The sequence below is a fragment of the Pleurodeles waltl genome, chromosome 4_1, assembly GCF_031143425.1.
Source record: "Pleurodeles waltl isolate 20211129_DDA chromosome 4_1, aPleWal1.hap1.20221129, whole genome shotgun sequence".
Taxonomy (NCBI): domain Eukaryota; kingdom Metazoa; phylum Chordata; class Amphibia; order Caudata; family Salamandridae; genus Pleurodeles; species Pleurodeles waltl.
This window is the reverse complement of record NC_090442.1, coordinates 1,018,470,225-1,018,484,449: the sequence shown is the minus strand read 5'-3', so window position 1 is coordinate 1,018,484,449 and position 14,225 is coordinate 1,018,470,225. Positions and strand designations below refer to the sequence as shown.

The following is a 14,225-nucleotide window of genomic DNA, read 5'->3' as shown; positions in this document are numbered from 1 at the left end:
AAAGTGGAAGTCAGGTAGGAGTTTAGGGGTACAGAGTATATGCCTTAACAGACAGGAGTAAGAGTGGGACTGGATGAAGGTATGAATGCTTAGCTAAGGAAGATAAGAACGGCAGGCATCAGGAAAGGGATATTTACACCAAAAAACGTGGCTAATACAGCCTCAACAATAAAAAAAAAAGTTGTATTCAGAATCTGGTAAATGCCATCTTGAAATTTCTCAACACTTGTGAAGTGGATTGGGTTCACCTTTTTGACATTCAGTGTCTTTCTAGGAAAACAGTCATGTGTGAGAACAATGTTACTTTACTTAATAGAAGTCCTCTAGTACCTCGAGTGTAAGAAAAAGGATTCTTATTTGAGGTGGGCAACTACCAGCCTCAAGGAATAATAACACCTCTTCATGGTGAATACTCAAAGTGACTAAGTTGAGTCTCCTAGTGTTGTTGGGTGTTATAGCCATCTTGTTATGCAGTCATCAATCACATTTGTACTTGTTTATGATCCTTTCATAGTTGTTTTATATGTTGCAAAGGTGTGGTCATGCTAGAGACAAGTATTTGATTCAATGTGATCCACCATCCTGCTTGGTATGATGCTAGCAATTCACCAGTAGTGCATTTATACATCCTTATTTAGTCTCTCTTCTGTAGTGTCCAGTTTCATGATCCATTTGCTGTAGGGTGGTTCCTGATAAAGTGTTTCATATTATAGGAGCACTACAGAAAAACAGTGAACCTGACATAGGTCTACCTATTATGGAACACTTTAATCAGGAACACGTCCACATCAAAATCTTTACATTCTTTGGACTAGGAACAAATGAAAGCACACTCAAGAAGTAGAAATTGTGAATTCAAAATGAGACAACGAGAAAGCGAATGAATTACACCAAATAGGGACTAAATGAGGATGCAGAAATGCACTACTGGATAAAAGACAATTAACAACTTCCATGTACATGTTTACTTTTATACTCACCCTTTGCTTAAACCCACTGAAGCACTTCCAATAAAACTAAAAAAAAAATCTTCTATTTGTGCTTAATTTCAGTACATTAATATTAGATTATAATGGGTACATCACCCTCCTCGCTGGTATTAGTTCTTTATCAAGAAAAGGAGAGTTTTATCCTGACTACTACAGTTTCCCAATAAATGTATTAACTCCCTCCAAGACTCCTCTGAATACTAAAATTCAGGAACATTTACTTGTATGTACAATTTCTCCCAAAGATTAGTGGTATGTACATTGAACTCTTAACCGAGGATCCTCTTTTATTTATACCTGCACACAATTTTAATACTGCTGCAATAGCATTTTACTGCTGCCTGTTCTACCCCCTGACCCTTGACCTCACTTTGCTTTATTTTCTTCAAAACCAAGCCCACACATCCCAGCTCGTCTATGATACACACAACTGGCACTCTTACAATGCTTTAGAATGCAGGGATTGATTAAAACTTCTACTTTAGGAGGTAAGCCAATTCCGTGACATAATCGTGATTTGTTTCGGTCCAGCTCCTCTCCCTCCTGAGAATTTGTCTATGCTGTATGCCTTTAGTTTCAGGAGTACTCACCGCTATCTTAAATGGACAAGAGTGTCAGATGCTCCCCAAAGACACCTACTGTCTTCACGGTATTGTCTAAATATGATGCACCTTATCGCAACATTAGCAACATGAGGACTAGACACACATGAAAAAGTTAAAAAAGAAATAAAAAATAACCCGCCACTCCTGTCACTGCTCTCCCTACGAGTGTAGAGTGCTTTGACAACATGGCCTACAGTGCACAATACCAGGTTTGTTTTAGAACACAGATTTTGTATAAATAATTTTTTGTTACATAACATTAAAATCATGTTTGTTCATTTTTGCTGTCTTCCTTTCACTCTCTTATTCCCTTGCTTAATCATTATTTATGCTCCAGTTCTCATTTTTGTATGACATATTTGAATGTGCATATACTGGTAGACAATAATTCTTCTGGAAAATGATAATCTGAGCAGCCTTCAAAAGTCCCTAAACATGCACTACAGAGGGGTCCATGTCTCTTTTTGTTTTTAAAATAAAATAATGTGATAGCTACTTTTAATTGGCAAACCTGGCCACTGTATTAATTAGGAATAAAAGGACACATTGATAATGTATGTGTAATACTACTATATATTACCCTACCCCTTTTGAAGTAAATTAAGTTTCTGTGTCTTACTGCCAGGGGAATAAAACAGCTTCCCACTCCCAGGTCATTGTATTTGCTCTGGTATCTTAGATCAGTTTTCACACCTCTTTCAGGTCATGCACAGAGTGGGTAGTTGCTAGAGAGGTAATGCAAATTGGCCTCCAGCATCATCAGGCAAGATAAATGTAACTTTTGAAAAGTTATATTTCCCAGCTCCCATTACTTCAAAACAAATCTTAATTCGTCATTAGAATGGACTGTTATTACAGAAATAAGTATTTGAATAGAGTCTGTGACTGGTACAGGTTGAAAGTTATTGATTAAATTGTATATTTATACCTTGACAATTCCTACGTACAGGTTATAGCCTAACCAATGACAAGGTTGTTTTGGGGCCTAGTCACTGGGGGAACATGTTATTCGAATGTCACACATGTTCCACTTTTAACTATTTACCCTATCATATAGGCAGCAAGGTGTGCTTAGAGCTGACATTTAATAATCTAAAGCCGGTTTTCCTATCTGTCAAAGGGTAATGTTGATAGGTCTGTTCAGTAAGGCCCAATCTGTTGCTTTCAGGCTACACTGGGTAGGCCTGAGGCAATGATTTCACTGCCACTGTAGTGGATGGCACCACAGGTGGTGCCTTCCATAGGTGGCATTTAAGTTTTCGTGCTAGGGTTGTATTTCTGAAGTAAATATTATGGATTTATATGAAAGTTAATTTGGCCAATCAGAATTGAACATTTTTAAAGATAGAGCACAGGTGCTTTACTCCTGAGTAGCAGAGGTAAAGTGCACAAAGTTCAAAGTCCAGCAAAAATATTGTCCAGAAAAGGCTAAATATCTTGGGTCAAGACAAAGAAACAGATGATTTTCCTAAAATGAAGTATTATTATGCTACAAGCAAAGAACAAAGGTATTCATTCTACCTTTGGATTAGCCACCGCACTTACCTAGTAAATGGGTACTCCAATGTCTTCTCATTCTTTGGCAACGTTTGGGTGTGTGAGCGTGTATAAATGTGAGCTATTTACGCATTTATAAAATTGTGCATTATTAACACTGTGCAAAATGTGATTTTACACTCGAAGTTACATGTGTACCCTTATTTGATGTTATTGTTTTTAAAACAAATTCACTATCATAAGTTAAAGAATCTGTTTCTAACTTATGCTAACTAGGCCTCAGTTAGACCTCATTGCCATCTTGTTCAAAATGGAGGGCTCACTGTTTATTAGTTCTGCAGAACACAGTCAAACAAATTCATGTTTGTTCATGTCCACTGACGTTCTTCTTGCTGTTCTTGAAGAAAACTTTCCAACATTGGCTCAGTAATGCTGCAAACCACCCAAGGTCCCTTCTGCTAGCTCACTGTAAAGTATTCATTCACAATAGTTCACTGTTGTTTTGTAACTAGTTTGTTCTGCTACCTCCGGATGATTTCAGCCCCTATGCTTGAATCAATATTCATGTACTTGGATAGCACTGAGATGGTAAGGCAACATGATGTTTAATAGAACCATACTCTGTTTTGCTGACATTATATTTCTTTTGCTTACACAATGACAATGTAGCTGGTTTAGTTGTGTTCTATGAGATTTCCAATATTAACCCTCGATTTTGGGGTGAGTCAGAACTCTCCCGAGACTTTTCAGGCGCTACTAGGGAATTTTTATTGATTTTGCTCCTCATTTGGGACTTAGAATTCCCACTATTCTGTATTGCCCTAACTCCTACAGCCTTCATGGCATTGCCTTTATATATGTGCATTTACAAGTTCTGTACTGCAACCTTTTGAGTTCTGTAACAAATCCTTCAATTTTTTTCTAAATCTGTTCTAGGACTCAATTATTGGGTCTGCCCGTACTTAATTAACTGTAATTTTGATATGCTGTATATTAATTTGTCTCTGAAAACATTGCTGCATGAAATTGAAGTTTAACATATTCGCCCGTGTGCGTGCGGTTGGGGTGCATTTTGAGATGATCTTCTATGACTTCCTGCATCCTATTTCCACAAATGGGCCTAAATGTAAAGGGAAGACCTTGTGCAATGAATTTCCTTGGCTCGGTTTGTGCTGCGTTTATAAGTCTTTCGAGAAAATGCATTTTATGCAATTCATTCTCCACACTCACGAGACCGGTACCTCACACCATTTCTCTACATTTACAGAGTAGCCATCAGATTCAGGAATTCGTTTTCTCCCATTCAAAATCAGAAATGCCACCTCTCTGAGGCTTCCTGTTCCAGTTCATGGGCTATAATCTAGTGACAATAACCTGAGGAGGGGTTGCAGATTCCCAAGAGACAAAAAGTACAATTTCTCGCCAGGGAGCAGTTTGATGAGTCACCAACCCATGCTCCTAAAACGTGCCAGCAATTGCTCCTAATTGAAAGTGAAAAATGAAATGTTAAATAAATGTATATTTCCACATGATTTACTTATATAGTGGGGAAGCTACAGGAGTATATTTTGCAAAAGTGGTGTACACTGCAAAATCTACAGCAGCCACACCTATTTTGAAGTACTCTTGCTATTCTTTTCACAATCCCATTGCAGTTGGAAATCTAATCCAAACCTAGAAGATTTTCAGAAATAGAATTCTGATGTTCCCCATAAGTAATATGTTTGTTAAGAGATTTCCATCATTAGTTTTTAAAAAGCCGTCTATCAGGATTCTTGGAGGTGAGGGTTTCTTACAGTAGGTTCTTGGCAGTGAATCGTGGTAACGTTGTTTTATCAAAGACATGTTTTACCTCTCCATTTTTACAATAGTCTCTTAATCAGCTTCCCAGAGATGCGTGGCAGGGACAATGTTTTAATACTGCCTTGCTTTACCCCTATGTTTGGTACAGTAGTTACTATCGTGTCTCTTGGAGATGGGCAGAAGAGTGGTGGCAAAGGGAAGCCAGATAGAAATCTGACAATCAAGTAGGCAGTCAATCATCTAGAATATTGATGAAAAAATAGCACAAAACAACAAACATGAGCACTGCTGTACTCCATAGTTTCAGCTGTAGATATCTATTCCACCCAAAGCAGCTCAGACCCTTTGGAGGCAAAGTACTCCAGGTTGAAGTGAGAGACAAAAAGAGTAATGGTGAGTTGGATGTCTGGAGATGGCCTTGTGGCCTGGCGTTGAGCACTGTGGTCCATGCCTCCTGAGGTGGAGAGTAGACCGGCTTGCCATCTAAGTCTCCAGTGTCATTTTGCTGGAATGCATGAATGTCAGCTACACTGCTTTAAGAAGCTCAAGATGCCAAGCTACCTTCCTCACCACCGGTGAGTTCTGATGAAACTCAAGAAGTGGCAGAGGCTGGTGGGGGTTGTAGGAACTGATAGTGCCGACCTGTTGATGGAGGTCTTGAAGATGCAAAAACATATGGCAGAGACAGGTACATATTGGAGACCTAAGGTCTAGAAGAAGACAGAAAATTAAGAAACAGAGATTGAGGAACCCATAGAGAGTTATACAAAAGCACACAATTGGCAGTGCATAGAAATGTCTGCCATAATCAAAGTCGTGTAAAATAAAAAGCAATGCACAGCTACAAATGAGCAGCCTACAAGTCTGTTAATTAAACTGGGTTCAACGTTTATGTGAACTACACATTCTAGATCATTTACTGGAAATAAGTCATTAATCACTACACACATGCAACAATCCACTTAAGGTGCTGCATTTTGTACTGTTTCACATGAACAGGTAGAGGAATCCAGAAGCAGAGCTCTGCAATTTTATTGTATTTCTTACCTTTGGGCTCGATATTCTAGCGCTGAATTTATAATGCTGAACAAAGGATGCACAGTCTTGAGAAGAAACTAGACAAATACAATAGCTCTCCCTGCCTAATTGACCATCACTTGAAGAAGAGATGGAGAAGAAACTGCAGATGGAGATGATGGGTGGTTAAAAAAAAACCTGCTTCTTCGCATGTTTGCTGGCTAGAAGCTAGGCTGTAGGGTAGCACCAAAGAAGTTGCAAGGAAAGGTGATTTAGGTGGTGGTAAACATGCAATATAAAATCAGATAGGAATGGATCTACAAAGACAAAAGACCCCACCATTTCATCTGGGCATGGGCATATCTCTTACAAGCCTCCGTGCATGATCATCACCCACCTGCTGAACTATTGAGATAAAATACCTTATTTCAAGAGTAGCAAAGGAGAAGGCAACTGTTAGAAATGGGGTACTGGTTGGCTAGGGTACGTACCTAAGCCAGGCAGAACCGACCGACTCTAGTCAGGGTGAGGGAGTTACACGCCCAAGATAACCCCTGCTCACACCCTTGGTAGCTTGGCACGAGCAGTCAGGCCTAACCAGGAGGCAATGTGTAAAGCGTTTGCACAACACACATGACACAATAAATACACCACAATGCGAACACAACACCAAGTTAAATAAAAATAATCTGTATTGTACACAACAGCTGGGTCTGCCAATACTTAATTAACTGTAACATTACATAATACTGTTACTCTGCAAAAATTAGCAGTAGTCACGTATAACACACAGGTTACTCATTATTCTGCAACATAAGCAGTAGTCGGTAAAACATTACTAAAGACTAAGGCACTTGTCATGACATCGTCATAAATGCCCATACCAGGAACATTAGAAAACATATGGTAAGTCACAGCAAAAGAAACAGGTTAGCATAAATGCACCATCGTAGATGCTCATATTATCATAAGCCTGAAAAAGATGGCACAATACAAGTACCTACATTATCACCTTACCCAACCAGCAAACTAGTGGTGTCACCAAAATAGCTGTTCCTGCCAGGGAATCACTTTAGTGACTCGTGTCACAATAACCAGGGACACCTGTCCCACTCGGGGACTTCTGTGTTCCTTCAGTCAGGGATCTGGTAAGGTGACACTATCGGGTAATGACCCTGCTCATAGCATGGGGGTCGCTACTCTCTCAAAAGTGAAGCGCTATAAGGTAGGGGGAAATCGGGCGGTATTCCAGGGTGTTTCCTGCCCCATGCACTAGGGAAGACACACGTGCCTCCTTTTACAGAGGGGTGCTTCCCCCTTTTCCTTGCACAGGTCCTTACGGGGCTGCTTGTCACTACCAGGACAGGCCACGCTACTAGGCACATGTCCTGCCTTATACATACTTAGCACCCTGCCCATAGTGCTAGCTAGGGCCTACCTTAGAGGTGACTTACATGTAATAAAAGGGGATTTCTGGGCCTGCCAAGTAGATTTAGATGCCAGGTCCCTGTAGCAGCAAACTCTGCATGCAGGTCCTGCACTAGCAAGCCTGAGACAGGGTTGAAAGACTACTTCTGTGGGTGGCGCAAGCAGCGCTGCAGGCCCACTATCAGCATTTAATTTCTAGGTCTAGGGATACCACTGTACAAGGGACTTACAGATACATTAAATGTGCCAATCAGGTATAAGCCAATCATACTAGGTTTACAAGGGAGAGCACATGCACTTTAGCACTGATTAGCACTTATAAAGTGCCCAGAGTCATAACGTCAGCCAAAAAGGGTCAGAAAAAATAGGAGAAGGCAAAAGGTTTGGGGAACGATCCTGTAGAAAGGGCCAGGTCCAACATGAACTACTGAGCTAAAATACCCTATTTCAAGAGTACCAAAGGAGAAGGCAACATAGTAGCATGAGAGCTTACATACACCATTATTGCCTGCCTTTACATGAAGAGTTCAACCTGCACACAAAGTGTTTGCAAGGCCAATAAAGAGATGATGGGAAATCTGCTTTCAATAATCCATGATACATCCCGCCAAGTTATGAGTGATTCTCACACCCTCAAAGGAGTTTCTGATGTTTGTGAATAACACTGCTTGGGATGTAGGTTGTCACTGCAGAAGATACCCTATGAGATGTCATCTTTCTTATATAGGATTTTAAGTGATATATCACCTAATGAGGTATGCTAAGCCTTTATAAATATTTAATTCTGAGAAGCCACGAATGTCATGGTGGTTGTCATTTGCGTCGTCCTTTACATAAACAACTGTCTGGTTTAAGTAAACATACTGAAGATTGCAGATGGAGCAATGTTCACAGTCAGTAGTGGGTGCTTGGTGAGGGTGACGGGGAAATTCAGAATGAAAATAGGATAGCTAGAGTGGATTCCAGTTAATAATGGTTGTAAACGGGACAAGTACAAGTCACACTTGCAAGTACAATAATGAAAACAGACTATAATTAGTGAGAAGCAGCACAAGGGCACTTATAAGCCAATCGATCTTAGCAAACACATGGGCTGTGAGAAATAGTTTGTGAAACATAACTGTACAAAGAAAGTGGATTAGAAACATATTTAAAAAATGAAGGTCATGAAAGGGGATCTTATTATGCTGATACAACATTTACATTGAATGTGAGGTGACTGGAAGTATCTGTCTCTTAAGAGGGTCCAATTATTACAGGAACTCTAGCAAATTTCTGGGATATGCCTTGTGACAATGTGTGTGTTAATATTCTGTTGCTGAGGCACTGTCACCTTTCTTAGACTGGGAGGGATCACGAAGGACAGATTGGGATGCTCATATAAATTTTTCATCATTTTAATTACACTCTTGCATGGTGACTGCACTAATAGACAAGTTACATAAAACTGTATCTCATCATGTGGATACAGCAGAGTACGTGGAGGAAAATGCTCCAGCATGGACCCCACAGAATTCTTTGAGAATGTAGCGCCATATGTTCATCAACTGCTTGGTTATATGATAGCGAGGTCTATCACTTGTGGTCTCTCTCTTGACAAGGTGTGATGTGTAGCTCAAGCAATGTCACAGTCCGCCAGGAAAATCAAAGACATTATGGAGTTCTGTGGCTGCGTGGGCAAGTGGCATTTGTGTAACCATGGAATAAGGAGTACTATTACTATTCCTTTTGTCTCATATGCTTTTTTCTAGTACTGGCATGATTAAGGCAGACAGGAAACTTCTTGGTAGACTTAAAATCTGGCAATTCTGAGTATGAGATTTCTGACTAACTCCTCAGTCAGGTGCCAGATTGTTTTTCTGATAGCCTGCAGAATGTTCATCCCATTGAGTTTTAAAGGAGAGTTGTTTACATATCTAGCATTTTGAGTCACCTTGGGTAAAGACTTCAGCGCTTCAAGGTGAATGAATAAGTAGTGAGACGTTCAAGGGTATTGTGGGAAACACATATTTAAGCATCTAGCTACACAGCTTCCACAAGTAGAATTTGCTGATGTTAGGAGCATACTTATCAAATGAAAACAGGCTATGTGGTGCAAGGATGAGTTGTTTTAGCTTCTTGTGACACTGGAATCCACATGGTTCACTAACTAGAGACATAACATCTGGTAGTTTAGGACTTTACATCTGTCTGGTGTGCTACCAGCATGGTGTCTCCACAAACATCCATTGAGATGGTAGCAGTGTGAGGGTCAGTGCTTACCTCACTATTGACAGGTACAACCAAAAATCTCATAAGGATATTCAAACCATACATGGACAAAAAACCCTAACAAACTGGTGGGACTTATTAGCAAAACGTAGTACGAGTACCTGCAATTGTTAGAGAATTGTCAATAATGTTCTTGGAGAACTTTACACACTAATTTTCCTTTTTTATAAAATAGCTGTTTTTGTTAATGACTAACTTATTGTACTGGACCAGCATAAGACTTGTGACCATGGCTTACCACTGGTGGTACTGTATTCAGTTTGGAGTCGCGACACCTTTAAAGGTATGATCCCCCACCTTCTCATAGCCTCTAGATATCCACATTGTTTTCACAGGCTAAAAATACCTATTTCAGGATACCTGAGAACCAGGTAGCATGATCAATGTTGATAGAAAATTCCACCGTTGGATACTAAAGCTCAGCTCAAGTAAGAATCTGAGTAAGGCCATATGCTAACCAAGAGGTAATTGTAAACTGCTTGTAAAAGGAGTAGTAACATTTCTATGAAATACAGGCATAAACAAATACATTCTAAATTTGTCAATATAATGCTATTGCACCCCCGGGAAATATCTTCAAATGGACCTTACGTGATTTGGAACATTTCAGAGAAGTTCCTCTAAAGATGCCGACTTTTTGCATCCGGCATGGGACTGACCACAGATGTATACATATTAGTAGTAGATAAAAAAGTGAATGAAGAAATGATGAGTGAGAAGATTTCCTTGCTTCCTGAGATGTAACGTTGATGGTGTTTCACATGTGCTTCGATGCATTTCCCGTGCTAACCCTCTTTAAAGACTAAGTGAAAGAGAAGATAATAGTTAGTCAAGATGGCCCCCTTCAAAACATGCGTTATGACTGTCTGACTTGATGGGCTGGAAACAACTTAATGATAAAAGTTGTGAATTGTTGCCACACCTAAACTTTGCGATTGATTTGATCTTTTGGTACTATTGCTTGCTGGTGTGCACCATAATGCAGTTGCTTGAGTTTTCAACTTACTCCTGTACTTTTGAACCATGGTTTAAATTAACTATGTGTACTTTTTAATTGTGGAACTATAGAAGGAATATTTTTTTTAAACAAAGCATCGTCAGCGTGTGGATGCAACAATGTTTTAGTGCCATATTTTTTCATGCCTTACAGCAGTCTATCAACCCTGTTTGCAAATGAGGTAGCAACATTGTTTCATCAAGGTAATGTTTTTTTTTTAATGGTAGGTTATCAACCCTTTGTTGGAGAATGATTTATAACATTGCTTTAGTGTGGCCTGGTTTTACCTCTCTGTTCTCTCTGATGGGACTATTGATATACACTACCATGAATTACCTCTCCGTTTTTCAAGTAAGTAGCAGGCTGTACTGTGTTGAACAAAACTCCCAATGGACTCCAACTAAACTTGTATCTTAGGGGGTTGTCAGAATATTCAGGAGCAGGAAGTCCTCCACAGTAGGAGATGTAGGATTCTATCTGCAAACAGGTAAAAGAGGAAAACAGATGAACTGAATCTGTGCAAGAGATCATATGAAACTTACTTTCTCATACATATTAGATCTGAATTCCATTATTTCACTAGTTAACAAAACACGTTTTAAACATTAATAGGACTTTCAAATTAATACGTTTACATCCAGATTTTCATAAGTGCATATAAGGCATGTTGTTTAGTCAACTTTTGGGAACATCCGCCCTCTAAACCAACTAACGGATGTAGGCGCCTAGCATGCTTTGCTCGGTTCAAACAGCCTAATCACTTTCAAATTGCGCCACATGTCAATGTGATACGGAGCATATCCATTGCATGCACACCACAGAGGATGCTCTTCTCCATTTTATGTTTAATGAGATGAGAGACTGAGTAGCCACACAGCAAGTGTCAATTCAATTGCACACCATGGTGGATGCTCAGCTCTCTAGTACCGTCTACAATCCAACAGGGCGTGACAATAGGGAAAATACTCACTGGTATAGGGTAGACCTGGAAGAGAAGAGGGCACATTTTGTTTGGTGACCTTTACTCATTTTTGTGGTGCAAAATAAGGAGTGAGTCTGTTCAGCAGTGCAGTACACACAAGAGGCGAGAAGTTACATTTGTGTTGAAACTTGTATTCAGCAAATTCAAATGATAAACTTTACACTGTGTGTTTATTCATAAAACAATAAAATGCTGAGTCTGACATATATAGGTAATATAAAAAGCCCTAATGGTCAGCTCTGACTGTGTGGTTTGAGCATGTCCCTCTGCTGTGACTCGGAATGGTGAAATTCACATTAATAAAAGCAGCCTCAGTATAGGAGAGGAAATCTGCTGTCAATTTAGGATAGTCTGCACAAATAATACATCTGTAATTACAGACAGAACGTGTGCACGTGCATTCTGAATCTAGTTGAGTTGAAGATGGTCAGTGGTTCCTTTGAAAGTAAAATAACGTGCACCACCAAGGGATATTATACCAGGAATTAGCATTATAGACATTAATTACGTGACACAAACGTCACAAGAACACATTTCCACCACCACTATATGAAATAAAATGAGACAGCACTAAAAAAGTACACGTCAGAGGGTAATTCTTCAGTTTAACACCAGTAATACAATCAGGACTTAAGCTTCACGTACCTTTGCACCAACATCTCGGGCCTTGTCAAAGCACTCCATTGCAAGCATATGGTCAAGACCAGGGTCCAAGCCCATTTCGCCAACAATCGTCACACCAGCATCCTGAGCACTGAAATATTGAAAATAGTATAAGTGATACGGCTGCTAAGCTTTGTCATACCAAACATGAACAATGGATAGAAAACATTTTCTAAGAAATCAAAGTGCATCTTAGATTATCAAGAAGCCTTTTCACTTGCTTTTGTTATACTTACACTTGTAGGCTAGTTCTGCATCATGTACCAACATAGACTTCTATTTTCACCAGCTGTCAGTAAACAGGCACATCACCCAGGAAATCAGTATCCTACCAGAAGTCAGACTGGCTTTTAAAGCAATCAGGGAGTACCCAAAGAGCTGCCCTGACAGGTCGGTGTATGGGTCGTGTTTTGGTTGTTTGTGGGCCTGTTTTATGGTCTGGGGGTACGAGTTTACTGTTTCTTTCCCTGATATTGAAACAAACATTGCCTGTGGAAAGCTCAAAGCCATGAATTCTTCCATGCCTCGCAAAACATTTATACAACATATCTCTACTAGTTCAAAAGTGTCCAAATTTGCATACAAAGGCAACTTGTTTTGTTTTTCTAATTCACTAATTCGGGACGCTTTTATTTTGGTGTCTAGATCTATTTTCTGTCCCAGTCTCACGCTGCCCTTACAAAGAGCACTATTCTAAGGAGCCCAGGCTAACGATCTTCTAAGTGTCAACATCATTCTACCTTTAAGGGCCACTTGAGTAATTCCAGACACTAATGGCCATCAGGAAGACAATTGTTTCTGTGCCACGCCCTTTATCTGGGCATAAGCAATCTAAGCATTATTCTTTTTTAAAAGAAAAACATTTCTTGATGGCCTCTGTGAATGCACACGCAAGGTGAAGAGGGAGCAGGCCGGCATCTTGAGCTGTCCAGCTCCAGGATAAAAGACTCACATATATTATTGATGATCAATGGCTTCTACAACAGAGGTCAATTGCAAAGACAGGCTGCATGGAAACTGTTTGAGAAGGAGTCTTAAGGGGTCTTGATACGTAGCAATCGAAAGAGTTAGGTATTAGCCATGAAAAAGCCTTTCACCTTGTTAGCAAGGAATTCACCTCACTTTTAGAAAACTATGTTTGCTGTGAACACGCTTACGTGTTATATTTTAGCAGCTGTATATTTAAGAGTGCACAGGTAAGTACAGCTAGGGAACTGTATGTAACAAACATTTGTGAACACCTGTTCATGTGCCTATAAGCAGTGATAGACAAGTGTGCAGTCCGTGCCTGTGGCATTGTGATGAGGAAGAAGTCTTTAGGTATACCTTACCACATTACTGGTGAATGATGCTTGTCCTTCCAGTTCCACCCGTTTACATTATGAGCTAAGCGCTGTGATGCAGAGGCTGTGAAGAAGAGTCCTGGTGCACTGGAGATGTTCAATGATCAATGTAGGAGACTTTGCCTTCACCAGCTAGTCATCCTAGTATAGGAATACATGGACATGTGAATCTCCCACCAAATGGTGGAGAACATATGTTAAACCTCAAGTAACAACTATGAATGGGGAGGACTGACGGATACTAGAGGTCCATGGATTCCAGCAAACCCCCCCTCATTCAGGGGCAGCAAGGCATGGCTAAGGGGAAGCATCTAGAAAACGTCTTGATAAATTAAAAGGTTTAAGACATGGAGGTCAGGAATGGGCCTCAGACCTCTGACCTTTTTGAGGAGCAAGCAGTAAACTGAGTAAAGTTCTGTGTCTCTTACCCTTTTAGGCACCGCTACCATGGCCCCTTTCTTCTATGGGGCAGTAGCTTCCATCTCCAAAACCAAGGCGTGTTCCTCTGAGCACGTCCTTGTGGAAAGAGTATGCAGTGGAAGACAGGACTAAAATGGCAAGTGGTGGCCCCTTCTAAGTTAGATGCATGAGCCAGTGAATTGTTGTAATCTTCTTTCAATTGTCGGTGAA

The 14,225-nt window shown here is 40.1% G+C and overlaps 1 protein-coding gene across 1 annotated transcript in view; it reads right to left on the bottom strand.

Annotated features, from left to right (window-relative positions):
* Window positions 1-14,225, bottom strand: part of AASS (aminoadipate-semialdehyde synthase) — a 332,460-nt gene that overhangs the window by 81,600 nt on the left and 236,635 nt on the right. Inside the window, exons 17-18 of the mRNA XM_069229897.1 lie at window positions 12,235-12,343; window positions 10,944-11,084 (exon numbers count right to left, since the gene is read on the bottom strand). Coding sequence (XP_069085998.1) covers window positions 10,944-11,084; window positions 12,235-12,343 — 250 coding nt within the window. The remainder of the gene's footprint in view (window positions 1-10,943; window positions 11,085-12,234; window positions 12,344-14,225) is intronic.